This window comes from Choloepus didactylus, chromosome 23 (genome assembly GCF_015220235.1).
Source record: "Choloepus didactylus isolate mChoDid1 chromosome 23, mChoDid1.pri, whole genome shotgun sequence".
NCBI classification, from domain to species: Eukaryota; Metazoa; Chordata; class Mammalia; order Pilosa; family Megalonychidae; genus Choloepus; species Choloepus didactylus.
In genome coordinates this window covers 1,129,457-1,149,408 of record NC_051329.1, presented here as the reverse complement: position 1 = coordinate 1,149,408, position 19,952 = coordinate 1,129,457, and the positions used below count along the sequence as shown (strand labels likewise).

General features: G+C 47.8%; 2 protein-coding genes across 2 annotated transcripts in view; one reads left to right on the top strand and one right to left on the bottom strand.

Moving 5' to 3' along the window:
* The window catches only part of DDX51 (DEAD-box helicase 51), a 30,066-nt gene extending 15,708 nt beyond the window's left edge, over window positions 1-14,358 (bottom strand). Inside the window, 2 exon segments of the mRNA XM_037816577.1 lie at window positions 13,778-13,942; window positions 13,945-14,358. Of these exon segments, the coding sequence (XP_037672505.1) occupies window positions 13,778-13,942; window positions 13,945-14,322 (543 nt within the window). The 5' untranslated portion in view covers window positions 14,323-14,358.
* Window positions 14,359-14,497: 139 nt separating this feature from the next.
* Window positions 14,498-19,899, top strand: NOC4L (nucleolar complex associated 4 homolog). Its single transcript, XM_037817019.1, has 15 exons — window positions 14,498-14,656; window positions 15,145-15,265; window positions 15,920-16,026; window positions 16,250-16,357; window positions 16,505-16,654; window positions 16,734-16,833; window positions 16,940-16,974; window positions 17,560-17,610; window positions 17,690-17,801; window positions 18,125-18,185; window positions 18,307-18,417; window positions 18,535-18,695; window positions 18,826-18,908; window positions 19,203-19,316; window positions 19,442-19,899. Exons 1-15 carry the CDS (start codon window positions 14,540-14,542, stop codon window positions 19,556-19,558), a joined length of 1,548 nt encoding a protein of 515 aa, XP_037672947.1. The 5' UTR covers window positions 14,498-14,539; the 3' UTR covers window positions 19,559-19,899.
* Window positions 19,900-19,952: the final 53 nt, after the last annotated feature.

Below are 19,952 nucleotides of genomic sequence, written 5' to 3'. Positions count from 1 at the left end.
CTACTCACCACAAAGGCAAAGTTGGGGAGAACTGGCTTGAGGGAAATAAGTGGCTTGTGGAAGCCACCTGCTGGTTAGTCACAGAAAGTGTACACCACCAAGCTGTAGCTGACAAATTAAGAGATATTTGTGCAAAGAAGCCTACATATCCTAAAAGAACCCTAACAAGATAAGCAAATGCCAAGAGGCCAAACACAACAGAAAATTTTAAAGCATATGAAGAAACCAGAATATATGGATAACCCAAACCCAAACACCCAAATCAAAAGATCAGAGGAGATGCAGTACTTGGAGCAATTAATCAAAGAACTAAAGACAAACAACCAGATCATGGCACAGGATATAAAGGACATGAAGAAGACCCTAGAAGGTCATAAAGAAGAATTTACAAGAGTAAACTGGCAGAAGCTGAACAGCGAATCAGCGACCTCAAAGAAGACAGAATGGAAAGTCAAAGAACAAAAGAAAGAATGGGGAAGAAAATCAAAACAGATCTCAGGGATATGATGGACAATGTAAAATGCACAAATATAAGAATCACCAGTGTTCCAGAAGGGGAAGACAAGGGTAAAAGTCTAGGAAAAGTATTGAAAGAAATTGTTGGGGAAAACTTCCCAAACCTTCTAAACAACATAAATACACAAATCATAGATGCCCAATGAACTCCAAACAGAATAAATGCAAATAAACCCACTCCGAGACATATTCTGATCAAACTGTCAAATACTGAAGAGAAGGAGCAAGTTCTGAAAGCAGCAAGAGAGAAGCAATTCACCACATACAAAAGAAAAAGCATAAGACTAAGCAGTGACTACTCAGCGGCCACCATGGAGGCAAGAAGGCAGTGGCATGACATACTTAAAATTCTGAAAAAGAAAAATTGCCAACCAAGAATTCTTTATCCAGCAAAGCTCTCCTTCAAATCTGAGGGAGAGCTTAAATTTTTCACACACAAACAAATGTTGAGAGAATTTGCTAACAAGAGACCTGCTCTACTTGAGATACTAAAGGGAATCCTACCAACAGAGAAACAAAGAAAGGAGAGAGAGACATGGAGAAAGGCTCAGAAATAAAAAGATTTAGTATAGATATGTTAAAGGACATTAAGAGAGAGAGGGGAAAAATAAATCTGACAAACTTAAGCCAAAGGATATGATGGCTGATTCAAGAAATGCCTTTACAGTAATAACATTGAATGTAAATGGATTAAACTCCCCAATTAAAAGATGTAGATTGGCAGAATGGATTAAAAAATATGAACCATCAATATGTTGCACACAAGAGACTCATCTTAGACACAGGGACACAAAGAAATTGAAAGTGAAAGGATGAAAAAAAATATGTTCATGCAAGCTACAGCCAAAAGAAAGCAGGGATAGCAATATTAATCTCAGATAAAATAGACTTTAAATGCAAGAAGGTTATGAGACACAAAGAAGGCCACTACATACTAATAAAAGCGGCAGTTCAACAAGAAGAAATAACAATCATAAATGTCTATGCACCAATTAAGGTGCCCGAAAATACACAAGACAAACATTGGCAAAACTAAAGGAAGTAATAGATGTTGCCATAATAATTGTGGGAGACTTCAGACTTTATCTTCTCCTATAGATAAATCAACCAGACAGAGGACCAATAAGGAAATTGAAAACCTAAACTATCTGACAAATGAATTTGAATTAACAGACATATATAGAACATTACATCCCAAATCACCAGGATACACATTCTTCTCTAGTGTTCATGGAACTTTCTCTAGAATAGATCGTATGCTGGGCCATAAAACAAGCCTCAACAAATTTTAAAAAATTGAAATTATTCAAAGTACATTCTCTGATCACAGTGGAATACAATTAAAAGTCAATAACCATCAGAGACTTAGAAAATTCAAAAATACCTGGAGGTTAAACACACACTCCTGAACAATCAGTGTTAACTGGTTAAAGAAGAAATAGCAAGAAAAATTGCTAAATACATAGAAATGAATGAAAATGAGAACACAACATATCAAAACCTACAGGATGCAGCAAAAGCAGTACTGGGGGAGAAACTTATAGCTCTAAATGCATACATTAAAAAGGAAGAAAGAGCGAAAATCAAAGAACTATGGAGCAACTGAAGAAGCTAGAAAACGAACAGCAAACTAATCCTAAACCAAGTAGAAGAAATAACAAGGATTGAAGCAGAGAGAAATGACATAGAGAACAAAAAAAAAAAAACAACAATAGAATAAATAACACCAAAAGCTGGTTCTTTGAGAAGATCAACAAGATTGACAAGCCCCTAGCTAGAGTGACAAAATCAAAAAGAGAGAAAACCCAAATAAGAAAAATAATGAATGAGAGAGGATCCCAAAGAAATTAAAAAACTGTAAGAGGATACTATGAACAACTATATGCCAACAAACTAGATAATGTAGAGGAAATGGACAATTTCCTGGAAACAAATCAACAACCCAGACTGACCAGAGAAGAAATAGAAGACCTCAAACAACCAATCACAAGCAAAGAGATCCAATAAGTTATCAAAAAGCTTCCCACAAATAAATGCCCAGGGCCAGATGGCTTCACAGGGGAATTCTACCAAACTTTCCAAAAAGAACTGACCCGAATCCTACTTATACTCATTCAAAATATTGAGGAAAATGGAACACTACCTAACACATTTTATGAAGTTAACATCACTCTAATACCAAAACCAGGCAAAGATGCTACAAGAAAGGAAAACTACAGGCCAATCTCCCTAATGAATATAGATGCAAAAATTGTCAACAAAATACTTGCAAATTTAAAAAATCATACACCATAACCAAGTGGGGTTCATTCCAAGCATGCAAGGATGGTTCAACATAAGAAAATCAATCTATTACAACACATTAACAAATCAAAAGGGAAAAATCAAATGATCACCTCAGATGCTGAAAAGCATTCAACAAAATCCAACATCCCTTCTTGATAAAAACTCTTCTAAAGGTAGGAACTGAAGCAAACTTCCTCAATATGATAAAAGAGAATATATGACAAACCCACAGCCAGCATAGTACTCAATGGCGAGAGACTGAAAGCCTTCCCCCTAATATCAGGAACAACACAAGGATGCCCACTGTCACCACTGTTATTCAATATTGTGCTAGAAGTGCTAGCTAGAGCAATCCAGCAAGAGAAAGAAATAAAAGGCATCAAAATTGGTAAGGAAGAAGTAAAACTGTCATTATTTGCAGATGTTATGATCTTATATTTGGAAAATTCTAAGAAATCAACCACACAGCTACTTGAGCTAATAAACAAATTTAGCAAAGTAGCAGGATACAAGATTAATGCACATAAGTCAGTAATGTTCCTATACGCTAGAAATGACCTAAATGAAAGACACTCAAGAAAAAGATTCCATTTTCAATAGCAACTAAAAAAAAATCAAGTACCTAGGAATAAACTTAACCAAGGTTGTAAAAGACGTATACATAGAAAATTGCATAACTTAACTAAAAGAAATAGAAGGGGACCTAAAGATGGAAAAATATTCAGTGTTCATGGACAGGAAGGCTAAATGTTGTTAAGATATCAATTCTACCCAAACTTATCTACAGATTCAATGCAATTCCAATCAAAATTCCAACAACCTACTTTGCAGACTTGGAAAAGCTAGTTATCAAATATATTTGGAAGGGAAAGATGCCTCGAATTGCTAAAAACATTCTAAAAAAGAAAAACAAAGTGGGAGGACTTACGCTTCCTGACTCTGAAGCCTATTATAAAGCCATAGTAATCAAAACAGCATGGTACTGGCACGAAGATAAGATATATTGATCAGTGGAATTGAATTGAGAATTCGGAGTTAGACCCCCAGATCTATGGCCGACTGATCTTTGATAAGGCCCCCAAAACCAATGAACTGGGACATAATAGTCTTTTCAACAAATGGGGCTGGGAAAGCTGATATCCATATCCACAAGAATGAAAGAGGACCCCTACCTCACACCCTACACAAAAATTATCTCAAAGTTGATCAAAGATCTCAATATAAGAGACAGTACCATAAAACTCCTAGAAGATAATGTAAGGAAACATCTTCAAGACCTAGTATTAGGAGGTCGCTTCTTAGACCTTACACCCAAAGCAAAAGCAATGAAAGAAAAATAGATAAATGGGAACTCCTCAAAATTAAAAGCTTTGTACCTCAAAAGAATTTGTCAAAAAGGTGAAGAGGCAGCCAATTCAATGGGAAAAAAAATTTGGAAACCACGTATCTGACAAAAGACTGATATCTTGCATATATAAAGAAATTCTACAACTCAACAGCAATAATACAGACAGCCCAATTATAAAATAGGCAGAAGATATGAAAAGACATTTCTCTGAAGAGGAAATATAAATGGCTAATAAAAACATGAAAAAATGTTCAGCTTCGCTAGCTATTAGGGAAATGCAAATTAAGACCACAATGAGATATCATCTCATACCAGTAAGAATGGCTGCCATTAAACAAACAGGAAACTACAAATGCTGGAGGGGATGTGGAGAAATTGGAACTCTTATTCATTGCTGGTGGGACTGTATAATGGTTCAGCCACTCTGGAAGTCAGTCTGGCAGTTCCTTAGAAAACTAGATATAGAGCTACCATTCGATCCAGCGATTGCACTTCTCGGTATATACCCGGAAGATCGGAAAGCAGTGACACGAACAGATATCTGCACGCCAATGTTCATAGCAGCATCATTCACAATTGCCAAGAGATGAAAACAACCCAAATGTCCTTCAACAGAGGAGTGGATAAATAAAATGTGGTATATACACACGATGGAACACTACGCAGCAGTAAAGAAAAATGCTGTGAAACATATGACAATATGGATGAACCCTGAAGACATAATGCTGAGCGAAATAAGCCAGGCACAAAAAGAGAAATACTATATGTAATGACTAATGTGAACAGTGAAAAATGTAAAATAAATGGTTTATGATGTAGAATGTAAGGGACCTAGAGATAGACAGCAATTAGTGAAGGGGGAATGATAATCTACTAAGAACAGATAAGTTATTGTGGGTAAATTTAATGTTCTGGAAATGCTCAGGAATGACTGTGGTTTGTTAATTTCTGGTGGGTATGTTAGGAACAAGTTCACAGAAATATAGTTACCTTACGTTATCTGTTTTCCTTATTCCTCTTCTGGATTATAGTCTGTGTATTTTCTTGGGGTAGAATAGGAACATGTTGGAAGTAATTCTAGGATATTTGTTATTCTAGGATATTTGTGTTTTTTTTATTCCTTTGTTTTGGTTTTATTTGAAATGGTTTTTTATTGTCCGTGTTTTTAACTTTTTGAGAAAGTTAATTTAAAAAAAGGAACAATGAAAAAAATATGCAGAGCCCCCCTTAGAAACGGGGCAGGGAAATGCAGAGGTGTCGGGCTTCCCCACCTCGATGGTTGCTGATGTGCTCACAAACAGTGAAAACTGGCGGGCTGAAACCCTGTAACACAGGACTCGCCTTTTAGAAGCCTGTTACCATGAAGGAGAGGCTAGGCCTGCTTATAATTGTGCCTAAGAGCCTCCCCCTGAATCCCTCTTTGTTGCTCAGATGTGGCCCCCTCTCTCTCTCTAACTAAGCTGCCCCAGCAGGTGATCTCACTGCCCTCCCCTCTACGGGGGATCTGACTCCTAAGGGTGTAAATCTCCGTGGCAAAGCAGGCTATGACTCCCAGAGGTGAATCTGGACCCAGCATCATGGGATTGAGAACATCTTTTTGACCAAAAAGGGGACGCGAAATGAAATGAAATACAGCTTCAGTGGCTGAGAAAATTCAAATGGAGTTGAGAGGTCACTCTGGTGGACATTCTTACACATGATATCACAGATAACACTTTTTAGGTTTTAATGTATTGGAATAGCTAGAATTAAATACCTGAAACTACCAAACTCCAATCCAGTGGCCTTGATTCTTGAAGAGAACTATATGACAATGTAGCTTATAATGTAGAATGTAGGGGATCTAAGATAGACACCAACTAGTGGAAAGAGAACGATAATCTAATAACAGATAAGCTATTGAGGGTAATCTCAATGTTATGGGAATGCTCAGGAATAATTATGGTTTGTAAATTTTCTTGGGTCTGGTAGGAACATGGTGGAAGCAACGTAGTTATTTTAGGTTATTTGTTTTCTTAGAATTTTTTTTAAATTTTTTGATAAAGTAAGGAAAAAAAAAAAGGCAGTACTTTCCAAAGTGGCAAACACCAAGAAATTGCATTTCAGCTATAGGCACTTTGGTTTTCGTTTTTGCTGATCAATTGATAAATTTATGTAAGGTAACTCTTACCTTCTGGGGAATTTTTTATATTTTTCTTGGGCTCCATAAAATGAAATTTCCCTAAATAGTTCAGGGAAGGTTTTATTTCCTTGACTGCAATTTATTTCCTTACTCATTATGCAAATGACATGTGTAGTTAATCCCTTACCTTAAAAGGGTGAGACATTTTAGGTTAGTAATGATTCATATTGAAGCATAGATAAGTTTAGCTCTCAAACAAAAACATACATGTATACACTTCTTATATACTTGACAGAATCATTATTGGGATGGAGGGGTAGGGTAGAATCCTGGGCCTACAATGGCAAGAAGTAACTAAAGAGAAAACAACTAAAGGTGATTCCAGGACCGTAAGTCTTTATTTGCAAAATCAGTATTAGTCATTAGAAATATTATTTTTTCTAATTAGCATCAAGTAAATTCTTAAAACCACCCTCAGTTCTAAAATTGACCTGAAACTAGCAATATATATCAAATGTCATAAAAATACTCTTACTTTTGTCTCCAGAATTCCGCAGCAAGGAATTTATCTTAGGAAAATTAGAGATTCACAGAAAGATGTAAAAGGGTGTTTACTATAGCATTATTTATAATAATGACAAATATTGGAAATGCCATGGTGGAGAACTGAGAAAATAAATTCTGAAAGCAGCAGGAGAAAAGCGATCCATGGCCTACAAGGGAAGCTCGATGAGACTATGTGCAGACTCCTCAGTAGAAACCACGGAGGCGAGAAGGCAGTGGGGTGATACATTTAAGATACTGAAGGAGAGGAACCGCCAACCAAGAATTCTGTATCTGGCAAAGCTGTCCTTCAAAAATGAGGGAGAGCTTAAAATATCCTCAGACAGGCAGACACTGAGAGAGTTTGTGAACAAGATTCCTGCTCTGAAGGAAATGCTAAAGGGAGCACCACAGACACAGAGGAAAAGACGAGAGGGAGAGATCTGGAGCACAACGCTGAGTGACGGTAGCACAGTAGCGTGAGAACACTGAACAAAGACGACTGTGAGTGAGGCTGAGGGAGGAAGGTTAGGGGCCAGCAGGACGGTGGGGGAAGGACAGAAGATAAAGACCGGGACTGTACAACTTAGTGAAGCCTACAGTGGCCAATGACTGATCAAATGTACAAACATGTTTTCACATGAGGGAGAACAAATGAATGTCAACTTTACAAGGCGTTAAAAATGGGGCAGTATTGGAGAAAAAAAATATAATCAATGCAAACTAGAGTTTATAGTTAACAGTAATATTGTAATATGATTCCACTGTAATAAAGGCGATAAACCAAAGCTAAATGTCTACAAGAGGGGGATATAAGGGAGAGGTGTGGATTCTTGGTGTTGGCGGTGTTGTCTGACTTTTTTATTTCATTTTATTTTTTGTTGCTTTTTAGTTGTCACTTTTTTCTTTTTACTTTTTTCACCTCTTCCTCTTTCTTTGTGGAAGAAATGGAAATGTGCTTATCTAGATAATGGTGGTGAACGCATAACTATGACTATACAGGGGACCACTGACTGCTTACTTAGGGTGGAATGTATGGTATGTGAACAAAACCATCTAAAAAATAAACAGAGGAATACTAGTGCTGCAGAGAATGTGGCGAGGGATGTACCTAATCACCGTTGGGGCAGTAGAATGGAGCAGCCCATCTGGAGGGCAGTGTGGTGGTCCCACGGGGTAAGCACGGGGCTGCCATAAGGTCCTGCAAGTCAGTTACTGGGTATGTACTTGGAAGAACTTAAAACAGGGACACGAATGGACATTTGCACAGTGGGGTTCACAATTTATAGTAGATGGAGGTGGCCTAAGGGCACATCGACTGATGAACAGAATGGCGATCTGTGAATGGAATATTGAGCTGCTAGAAGGAGTGCAGTTATGAGGTGAATGTACATTGAGGACAGTATGTTGAGTGAAACAAACCAGAAATGAAAATTATTATAAAGCCTCACTAATATGGACTAAATATAACGTGCAAACTGTGAGAACTGAGTCTGAGAGCACAGGTTATCAGGGGAAGGCTTATTGTAAAGGTCCCAAGATTGTAAGCTCTTATAGCAGTTATATCTATTCCTGAGTTGTAATGGTTATTTCTAAATTCTGAGATGCTGAGCTCTTTATGTATAACCTGGAACTTTAGGTCTGTATGTGACACTTGAAACTCAGAGCCAGAGTCTGGCAGCTATAAATGTCAGTATTATGTTAAATGTTAAAGAGTCTGAAAGAAGAGATCAGACTTCAGTTAGAGATATGAACAAAATGGACTTGGTTAGGACTAGGATAAAGCAGACTGAAGGTGGGGGATGATATCAACAGTGTTTTTGAAGCTTCAGCTTCTGTGTGGGACCAAAGGAAGATATGTTTATTTAGTGCAAGATCTGTATTTTTTGTAACACATTATGTAATTTGACTCATATGGTCAGTTTATTCAAACAACATAATCACATGGAGTGAGGTCTGGTTGGTTTATGCAGGTTAGTGTGAAACCCCAATACATCCCACAATAATTGTGGCAGAGAATGAAGATGTATTTGCAAAGCCCCCTTCAGAGTCTGGGGGAAAATGTGGAAATATTAAATTTCCCCACCTGAGGAATTAATAACATTCTCACAAGCATTGGGGGCCACAAAATTAGAAGGCCAAGCCCTCAATCTTGGAAGAGGCTAAGCCTACTTAAAATGGTGCCGAAGAGTCACCCCCAGAGAACCTCTTTTGTCGCTCAGATGTGGCCTCTCTATCTATGCCAACTCTGCAGGAAAACCCAGTGCCCTCCCCACTACATGGGATGTGACTCCCAGGGGTGTAAATCTCCCTGGCATCATGGGACATGACTCCCGGGGATGAGCTTGGCCCTGGCATTGTGGGATTGAGAAAGCCTTCTTAAAAAGGGGGAAGAGAAATGAAACAAAATAAAGTTTCAGTGGCTGAGAGATCTCAAATAGAGTCTAGAGGTCATTCTGGAGGTTATTCTTGTGTATTACATAGATATCCCTTTTCAGTTTTTAGTGTATTGGAACAGCTAGAAGGAAATACCTGAAAGTGTAGAACTGCAATCCAGCATCCTTGATTCTTGAAGATGATAATGTAACTATACAGCTTGTACGGTGTGACTGTGATTGTGAAAACCCTGTAGCTCATAGTCCCTTAATCCAGCATGTGGACAGATGAGTAGAAACAAGGGGGACAGACAGCAAATGAATAATGGGGGGGGGGGGGGGTATGGGATTATGGGATGTTTTGGGTGTTCTCTTTTATTTTTATTCAGTAATGAAGATGTTCAAAAAATTGATTGTGGTGATGAATGCACAACTATATGATGATACTGTGAACAACTGTAAACTTTGGGTGACTGTATGGCATATGAATATATCTCAATAAAACTGCATTAAAAAAGACAAAAAAATAATAACTTGGCTTTCAACTCTGCAGGTGAACTCAATGCCCTCCCCCCCTACGTGGGACACAACTCCCAGGGGTGTAAATCTCCCTGGCAACAAGGGACATGACTCCTGGGGATGAGCCTGGACCCGGCATTGTGGGATTGAGAAAATCTTCTTGACCAAAAGGGGGAAGAGAAACAAAACAAAATAGTTTCAGTGGCTGAGAGATTTCAAATGGAGTCGAGAGGATATTCTGGAGGTTATTCTTATAAGCTATATAAATATCTCTTTTTTGTTATTAATGTGCTAGAACAGCTAGAGGGAAATACATGAAACTGTTGAACTGCAACCCAGTAGCCTTGATTTTTGTAGACGATTGTGTAACTATATACCTTACACTGGGTTATGAAACCTCTGTGGCACCCACTCCCTTTTTATAGTGTATGGACAGATGAACAGAAAAATGAGGACAAAAAGTAAATGAATTATAGGGATGGATCGGGGGGATGGGATGTTTTGGGTGTCTTTTTCACATTAACTTTCATTCTTATTCTTTTTTTCTGTATGGTAAGTTAAAAAAAATTGAATGTGATGATGAATACACAACTATATAATGATGTTGTAAGCAACTGATTGTACATTGGGGATGACTGTATGGTATGTGAATATATCTCAATAAAATTGAATTTAAAAAAAGAAAAAAAAAAAAAAGACAACTCAGGAATCTCTCCTGTTGGATTTGCTAACCTATTACCCCTAACCAAGAGGGAATAGAGGCAAGTTCCTCACCTAAGGCTATATCAGCCCAGCAAGCTGAACTTTTTGCCCTCAAAAGAGCCTGTATTCTTGCAGAAGGAAAACCAGCAATATATGCACTGATAGTTATATCTTTGGGGTTGTTCATGATTTGGGGATGTCATGGAAACAAAGGGGTTTTTTAACCTCCAATGGAGGAAAAATTAAACAACAACAACAAAACAGTTCTTACATTACAGACTTGCCAAATGCTATACTGTTACTAAAGGCTTTTGCTATAATTAAAATTCCTGGTCATGTCAGGCAAATATGGAGGGAAACACCAACAGCCGCATGGCAGATGCAGTTGCAAAGAGTGCACTCATAAATTCTAATCCGTTCTGGCTCTATAATGACTTTTGAACCAAATAACTCTCAGAAACACGAAAAAACTACTCATTGATGTTCAACAAAATGCTCCTCTCCAGGAGACAGAAAAAGGAAAAACTCTGGCTGCTTTTATGACCCTGCAATTAAATCATGGTTTGGCCCTAAGGGCAAATTAGTCCTCCCAAACTGCCTCTAAGAGACAGTTTTGGAAGTTACTCACAATAACTCGCTGGAATCCCGATAAAATGGTAAGCCTGGGGAAGCACTATTTCTGGAAACCCATCCCCTAAAATAGCTACAAAAACATAGCTATTGTTTAATCTGTCCCAAGCATAATCCAGGAAAACCCTTCCATAGCTCTCAAGGACATTTTCCCTTACCTACTGGATCTTTTGAAATTTGGCAATTGCACTTTCAATTACCCAAATCCCAAGGCTACAAATATGTACGTACTCCCATTGGGCTGAAGCCCTTCCCTGTAGACACGCTATTGTGGCAACCATTGCAAAGGTATTATTAGAAAATTCCAAATTGAGAAATTCCCTTGGAACCTCACAATGACCAAGGAACCCACCTTACAGGACAAATTATGAAAACGGTACACAAATATGACATATTTTGCAACATTTTCATTGTGCCTATCACCCCCAATCCTCAGGCTTAAAAGAAAGAACAACTGGAGTAATTAAAACTCAAAATTCACGGATTCTCTCAATCTATCATGGCCAAAAGCCTCACCGATAGTCTTACTAAATCTAGGACCCACTCCTTTTGGGAATGTCACCCCCATTTGAAATTATAACTGGGAGACCTATGAAAATAAACTCTGGAATCTATGAGCCTTGCCTCCTAAAATAAAATGTTAAGTTATTGTCAGGAACTGATCAAAACCGTAAAGATAAATGAAAGCCTAGTGGAACAACCCTTTTACAGTTTGCTCCCAGGAGACAAATACGCTCAGAATTGCAATCTTCAGCCTGGCGACTTTCCTTATTGGAAAAGGCGCCTCCATGAAGACACATCCCAGCCTTGCTGAAAAGGGCCCTGTCAGGTACTTTCAACTAACTCATGAGCAGCTAAAATAGAAGGTGCTGATTCTTACATTCATATTTCTCATTTAAAGAAAGTTCCCAGCCCTGCCTGAAATCCATTCCTACTGGGGAAATAAAGCTCAAAATTACCATTAGATGATATCTAATGCAGACAGCTAGCCCAAGACCTGGGACCAGGCCTGCATAATTAATACTTTACTGGTGATCTTAGGCTCGAGTCACCCAAAAGGAGACAGCATCTGATACAAACAACTAACCCGGGAATCAGGACCAGACCTGAATTTTCACCAGATTGAACGAAGTTGGTGACACTACTATAATCTCCATTATTATCTCATTAGCCCTCTTGTTTGCATTTTTATTTCTCCCTCATCCCTTCATACCCTAGTTCATCTCTGTCCCTCCCACAATGAATCCTACCCCTTTTAAACTCCTCATTCTCACCTTACTCTCCCTTCCTAGTCCCTTGCCAGTCACCACCCTTTTTCCACAGCCATGTGATGGACTGCTGACCTAGGCAATCTATCAAATTGCTTGGCCTGTGCTAATTCAGGCTCCACAGAAGGGCCCCAGTTATTAGCCACACTCACAGGCACCTATTTAATTGGCTAAATCTTGGAGCTTGGGGAGAATGGATTTGTGACATATTTCAAATCTTACTAATCATTTTAACTTTATAGTCACTACGATGTCTCATCTCCAGACTAACAGGCCTCAACTACCTCTTGAGTTATGCTAATGAGTCAAACCCTTGATCTTAAGGCTTCCACTTATAAAGCTTACTTCTATAACAATAAAACTAAGCCTAGTTATAATTAATGCCTAAAAATGACCCCCTGAAAACCTCCTTGATGCTCAAATGTGATGCTCCCCCCAAACCAAACTCTGCAAATAAACTCACCACCTTCCCTCATTTCCCCTCATGGGTCGTGCCTCCAGGGATGAGCTTCCTTAGCACCATGGAATTAATACCAAATGTTGATCGGCGATGCTTTTGGAGAAAGATGTTGATCAAAAAGGGAAAATGTTACAAAAAACAAAACAAAATGGTGTTTCTATGGTTAAGAGATTTAAAATGGAATCAGGAGGTCTCAGCCAGATATCATAAACTGCCAAAGCCTGCCAAGTTCCAAGCAACAGTGTTCCTCAGTGAGAGTAACGCCAAGGAGATCTGGACCATAAAACAAACCAGTTTAACAAACTCAGTTAACTACCTACCCTGAAGCACCCCAAATATCCACCAACCACAAACAACTTGTGCCATCTTCTTTTCCTTGAAAAACCCATGCTTGGAAATGTCAAGACAGACACGGTTTGCAATGCTACCTGAATCTGTGCTCCCCGAATTGCAATTCTAAGACACCAAATAAATGTCACTGTTGCCTTGGAGTTCAGTTAATTTTTAACTAGACAAATGTATGCATTCCTCCTTTCCTGAAACTCTCAGGGGGTAAGCCACCCTTACGAAAAGCACAGTGTGAAAGCGCAACTGTCACCACTAAGCAGGTAGTAGAAGCTCCTTACACACACACCAAGTAAATGGAACTACTTTATAAAGAGCTTTGCAACAAAAGTGTGGGCCCAGCCAATTTTCAGACCAGTTACACAGAGAAAAAAACCTTAAAAGAGTCTGTGGGTGCAAAAACTTCGAAGCACTAGGGAGATAAAGACTGCAGTACTGGCATTTGAGCCGCAGCTCCCTAACCTATAAAGCTATTCAACTGACAAATACTCAAGGATCGCTGTGCACAGGTGCCATTCTCCAAGTTGCTCGTTTACTGGGTCAACGAAAACCATCACAATGCCCCAGCCCTGCAGCCTCCCAAACGAGCCCGGGCTAAAGCGCACGCAGCGGGCAGCTGGCCGAACGACCTTCCCGCCCGCCGGCACCGTCGGAGCCGCTCACCTTCGTTGCTTTCCTCTTCCCGAAGCCTCCAAGGACCAGGGCGCGGGCCGGGGACCCACAGGCCTCTTCCAGGAAGCCTCCGTCTGGGGCCTCTGTCGCCGCCTCTGCCTCCACAGTGTCGTCCTGTGGCACCTCGTCGCCGTATTCTGCTCGAAAGAAACCCGGCCAGAGTCAAACCGGTACTCGGACCGCGGTCTCCCGGGGGAGGCCCTGCTCGAGCGGAGACACCGCCCCGCCCAGGTCCCACCTGTGTCCGCGGCCTCGGCGCCCGTTTTCTGCCGCTTCTCCCGCGGCTCGTCAGGCGTACCCGGTGCCCCGCTGCTCGCTCGCCGTCGCCTTCGGGGCCGCCGCCGCCGCTTCCCCGCCGCCTCCACGGTCTGCACCGCCGCGCCGGGGGGCGAGGCTTCCCGCTGCCGCTGCTGCTGCCGCTCTCGGGCCCGACACTGCAGCCGCTCCAGCAGCGCGCGGGCCCGGCCGACCGCCTCCGCCTCCGCCTGCCGGGCCGCCTCGGGCCCCGCGTACCGGGCAACGTGGAACAGCGCCATGGCCGCCCGGGCGCACGCGGCTCCGCGCAAAACCTCGACGTCACCGGCGCGCCGGGAGGCGGCTTTCTCTGCGGCAGTGGGGGCGAGACCGAGTCGCACGGCGGCTACGTCACGGGCGCGCCGGCAGCGGCGCTCTCAGGGAACGTAACTCAGGCGCGGGGCGGTGACGTCACGAGCGCGCCGCAGTCCCCGCCGGTTCCGCGTGGGCGGCGGCGGCATGGAGCGGGATCCCGGCGCGGGGCCTGGAAAGCGGCCTCTGGGCCGCCTGCTGGAGGCGGTGCTGGCGAGCCGCGGCGAGGCCAACGCCGTGTTCGACATCCTGGCGGCCCTGCAGGTGCGTCCCGGCGGAGACGGCTCGGCGGGCAGGAGACCCGGGCGGCCCGGGGATCGGGGGGTCTGGCGGGCTCCCGTGTCGCAGGCCTGCCATCGGGCGGCAGCGGACGTGCGGGACGCTTTGCGTCCTGTTCGGGGTCCAGGCGGGGGCCGGGGCTGAGGCGGGTGTGCGGCCTGGACTGGCAGGGGTGCCAGAGGGGGGACTCCGTGGGGTCTAGCGAGGGGCCGGGGCTTAAGGTTCTCGGCGAGGTGGGGTGTAGGGCAGTTTAAGGTGGGACTTGAGGACCCTCTATAGTCCGACGGGGCGCACAGGTCGGAGGGTTTCCGGGAGTTTTGACAGAGGCTGGGCCGTAGGGTGCGTTTGGGAAGCGTGTGAGGGTGGACCCGATGTGAGCGGAGTCTCGGTGAGACCGGGGTGGGGCCAGCCTATCCACCGGCAGGTGGTTCCAGTTTCTAGCTGCGTGCCTTGTGACTGTGCTGTCCCCATAGTCTGAGGACCAGGAGGAGATCCAGGAAGCAGTGCGCACATGCAGCCGCCTTTTTGGGGCCTTGCTGGAGCGGGGAGACCTGTTTGTGGGCCGGCTGCCCTCTGAGGAGCTGATCATGGCAGGTGAGAATCCGGCGGGTACTCCAGGCTACTCTTGGTGGGTAGGAGGGTGGCTTTGCCCACATGGGATGAGCACCCAAATCCCCTTCCTAGGATCTGCAGGCTTGTGGGAGGACAAATCAAGAGCCAGCAGGAAGGGGATGGATGTGCCATCCCAGGGAGGGTGGGGGGTAAACAGAGATACCTTTGTAGCCAGGTTTAAGTGAGTATCGAAAAAGGTTTGTCTTATTCCTTGAGTGTTTCATACCACTAGTGTGATTTGACACCTTTTAACACTGACATCGTGATCCTTGGGAATTCTAAGTTTTGGGGTAAAAGAAAGAGATGAGGGATCATGCCTTTGGGAGCTTGCCTGGGGACAGTCCTGGGGTAGGAGCTGCTCTCCCAGTTTGCAGAGCTGGGGTCGCCTCTGGAGAGAGCCAGGCCCAGTCAAACCAGTGCCAAAGGGCTGGCTCCCCTCCAGGTTTAGGAGGCCAGGTGACCCGTTTTCACTCTGGTTTTACTGATTTGGCTGAGCTTATAGAGGGCAGCAGTGACATTGGGGGTGCAGGGCAAGGGGGGTGGTTCAGGCCTGAAGAGGCCTGTTGAGGGTCTCGGGCTGAGCCTGGCCTGGCCCACGTGAAGATTAGCGTGTCTGACCACACTGCCCGTCTGCAGGATCCCAGGGAGCCACGCGCACGTACAAGGTGTGGATGAGGCACCGCTATCACAGCTGCTGCAACCGTCTGGGGGAACTCCTGGCCCACCCCTCTTTTCAGGTCAAGGTGAGTCCTGGGCTTACCCTGTTGGTCCATCGCCAACACCCCAGCAGATTGGGCCATAGTCCCCGGAGGTGATGGGACTTGCTCATGGCCACACAACTGGCGGAGCAGGGATTTGCTTCCATCTTTTCTCAGGTGCCTCCTGGCCCGGCTGTAGGGGCTCTGGGGGTGGGAGGGGACGTGGACTTGCTGGGGCTTCACGGCCAGCACACACCCCCTCCTCCAGGAGCTCGCCTTGAGTACGCTCATGAAATTTGTGCAGCTGGAAGGAAAGCACCCCTTGGAGAAATCCAAGTGGGAGGGCCAGTACCTCTTCCCCCGGGAGCTCTTCAAGGTGAGGGGCCAGGCCACCTGCGGGGTCTCCTCAGGGAGAACCTTGGTGGGGGGCGGGCTCTCCCAGGCTGTCCTCCGCGAGCCCTGACCCTGCTCTGCTCCCTGGGCTGGGTGGGCGAGAGCTCACCTCCCTGTGCCCTGCACCCAGCTGGTGGTGGGAGGCCTGCTCTCTCCCGGGGAGGACACCGCCCTGCTGCTCTCCCAGTTCCGGGGGTTCCTGGAGTACGATGACATACGCTACCACACCATGCAGGCCGCTGTGGACGCCCTGGCCAGGGTCCCTGACGGGCATCCCGAGGTCAGCAGGCTGGGTTTGATGTCCCGGGGTGGGGCGGGGGTCGGCTCCAGGTGCTCAGGCCAGGCTGCCCGTCCCTCAGGCGCCCCTCCCCTTCTGGAACAACGCCTTCGCGCTGCTGTCTGCTGTGAGCCTGCCTCGCCAGGAGAGCGGCACCTGCAGCTTGTACGTGCAGCACGCAGGTGAGTGTCCCGAGTACCACGCCCCGTCAGCCCTGCTGGGCCCCCCGAGTGCTGAGCCCTCCCGCCCTCCACGCACACGGTGACCCCCTCACCCCCTTCCTCGTAGAGCCCTCGGACAAGTGGAAGGTGACCCACCTGAAGGTGAGCAGTCCTGGGGGGCCAGACTGGACCCGGGGCCGGCTCATGGGAGGCCCGGCCTCCCCTTGCCCAGACAAGGTCTCCAGCCCAGGCCTGGGGGCTGCCGTCTTCCGGGAGGGCTGGCACGTCCTGCCTCTGCGCAGCACGGCGGCAGTTGGAGTCGTCATCAGGGCCCACGGGAGGACGGGAGAGGCCACTCGGGTTCCAAATCTCGGCATTTCCAGGGGCTAGAGTCACTCATGGCCCCTGCACGTCTCGCGTCTGGGAGCCCGAGGGAGCCCCTCAGTTGGAAGCTTCTCACTCCCGGTGCCACCTCCCCTTCTGCAGCCACGAGGGGGACACTGTCTCATCTTCCCGAGGCAGATAGAGGGTCCTAGGCTTCCAGAGTCAAACATGGAATGAGGGGCCCCCAGCCTCAGTGTGGGAAGGAAGAGGGGCAGTGGGGCTGGGAGCGCCGGGCAGGGGGCTGCTGCTTCTCCTGTGCCGGGACTCGGCTTTGGCCCTCCGACCGCCCCACACTGCCCTGGGTGCCGGCAGAGGGTAGGCTGGCCTGGGGCAGCCCGGACACCGCCCGCCCTTGCGTTGCAGGAGCACAGGAAGGCCTTCCAGCTCATGTGGCTCAGCTTCCTCAAGCGCCAGGTAGAGACCTGGCCAGCAGGGTGGAGATGGGGGTCGGTGCTGGGGGCAGGCAGCACCATGACCTGCTTGTGCCCTCCAGCTGCCCCTCAGCCTCTACAAGAAGGTGCTGGTCATCATGCATGACGCCATCCTGCCGCACCTGGCACAGCCCGCCCTCATGATCGACTTCCTCACCAGTTCCTATGACGTGGGTGAGCACACGGTGGGGGTGCTGCCGCTGCTGGGGTGACAGAAGCCCAGGGACAGAGCTGCTTGTGCTCGCGTCACAAGTCAGGTGGCCTGGGAGGGCAGGAGGCTCCCAGCGTAGCATCCATGCTGGCTGCCCCCGTGGCCACCATGTCCTGGCTGCATGGAGGGGAAGGTGGGTGCAGGGCCCCCTGCTGTCGGCTCTGGTTCGGCTCTGGGGCTGGAGCCCAGGCAGTCCCTAGGATGAGGCTGCGGGGCCGGGACCACTGACCGCCCCCAGGCCCCGAGGGCGTGCATGATGTCCAGGGGCACCTGTTTGTCTCCACAGGGGGTGCCATCAGCCTCCTGGCCTTGAACGGGCTTTTCATCCTGATCCATCAGCACAACCTGTGAGTGGAGCTGGGGGTGCCGGTTCTCCCAGGGAAGGCTGGGGGTGAGGCGGGGCCGGAGGACAGAGCTGTGGTTCCCTGGTGCCCTGATGCAGTGCATCACCACATCCCCCACCTTCAGGGAGTACCCCGACTTTTACCGGAAGCTCTACAGCCTCCTGGACCCCTCCATCTTCCATGTCAAGTACCGCGCCCGTTTCTTTCACTTGGCCGACCTGTTCCTGTCCTCCTCGTGAGTGCTGAGCCCCTGGGGACTGGGGGCCTGCTCTCGGGGCAGATGGGCTGAGCATCTGTGGGTGTCCCGGGGCCAGTGTGCGGGCGACAGGCTCTGACCCCCTGCCCTGCACAGCCATCTCCCCGCCTACCTGGTGGCTGCCTTCGCCAAGCGCCTGTCCCACCTCGCCCTGACGGCGCCCCCCGAGGCCCTGCTCCTGGTCCTGCCCTTCATCTGCAACCTGCTGCGCCAGCACCCGGCCTGCCGCATCCTGGTACACCGTCCCCACGGCCCCGGTGAGCGCGCCGGCCCCGGCCGCCCCCGACCCTGGGCAGGCCACTGTGGGGGGAGCGCAGGGCCCTTCCTAGGTCCGAGAGGGATCAGGGTGGGGGCAGATGCAGACGAGCATCTGGCTCTTGTTCCTAGAGCTGGACGCTGACCCCTACGACCCTGAAGAGGAGGACCCGGCCCGGAGCCGAGCCCTGGAGAGCTCCTTGTGGGAGCTGCAGGTGAGGGGCTCTGCCCAGCCCCCTCATCCGCCTGCCCTAGCACACCCACCTCTCAGAAGGCTCCCCCGTCCCCACGGGCACCGCCTGTGCCTGCTCCCTGCCCTGGGTGGCCCGCACCCCTCACCCCGCCCTCTGGTCACCGGGCCCTGCCCGCGCTCCAGGCGTCTCCCCCCACCCCTGCGAGAGCCACCCGTCCTCCCCGGGTAGGAGGGGAACGGTCTCCACGGGGGGTGGCCTCCCCAGGCGCACAGCTGTCGGGGGCCTGCTGACCGAGCTCCCGTGGGGTCCCTCCAGGCCCTCCAGCGGCACTACCACCCCGACGTGTCCAAGGCCGCCAGCGCCATCAACCAGGAGCTGTCGGCCCCGGAGGTCAGCATCGCGCCACTTCTGGAGCTCACGTCCTACGAGGTAAAGGCTGCAGGGGCTGGGGCGCGGGGGGCCCGGGGCTGGGGGAGGCCTGGGCTGGGGCTGGGGGGGGCCCAGGGTTGCTGGCTGCAAGTGCCGAGCCCGCGGGCCCCTCCCACGCCTCGCAGGTCTTCGAGAAGGATCTGAAGAAGGGGCCTGAGGCCATGCCCCTGGAGTTCACCCCGGCCCGGGGCCTGCTGGGGCGGCAGGAGGATCTCTGTGCTCAGTTCTTCACGCTCAGCTGACCCTGCCCCCTCCCCCCAACTCGCCTCGGGGGACAGTGCCTGCGGGGTACCACCCCCACCCCACCCAGCTCTGCCGGGGCAGGACCCCAGCTCCCCCGCCCTTGATCACGGCTCTCCAGCAACACTGAGAGGCACCCCCAAAAGGCCACCCCGCGCGGCCCACCCAACCTCCGTGGAAAGCGCAGCCAGGTGGGGGGGGCTGGGGCATCCCCACTGGGCTGAGCGCCCTAAGTGGGGGGGGGCTGCATCCTCACCAGCCTTGGGCCTGGACCCCTGGGAGAAACACTTAGGGGGCTGCTAAGCACATGGGGCACATTTCCATAAATGTACTGGAACCTGAATCTGTCTCCTGTGCTCTGGGCAACAGCTGCAAAACCACGGGCTCCTCTGGGCC

Excerpts from the sequence above, each read along its gene's own strand:
- NOC4L (XM_037817019.1), top strand. The coding sequence starts at position 14,540 with ATGGAGCGGGATCCCGGCGCGGGGCCTGGAAAGCGGCCTCTGGGCCGC. Across the intron at positions 16,358-16,504 it reads TCCCCCGGGAGCTCTTCAAG|CTGGTGGTGGGAGGCCTGCT; the intron begins GTGAGGGGCCAG and ends CCCTGCACCCAG. Across the intron at positions 18,418-18,534 it reads GACCTGTTCCTGTCCTCCTC|CCATCTCCCCGCCTACCTGG; the intron begins GTGAGTGCTGAG and ends TGCCCTGCACAG.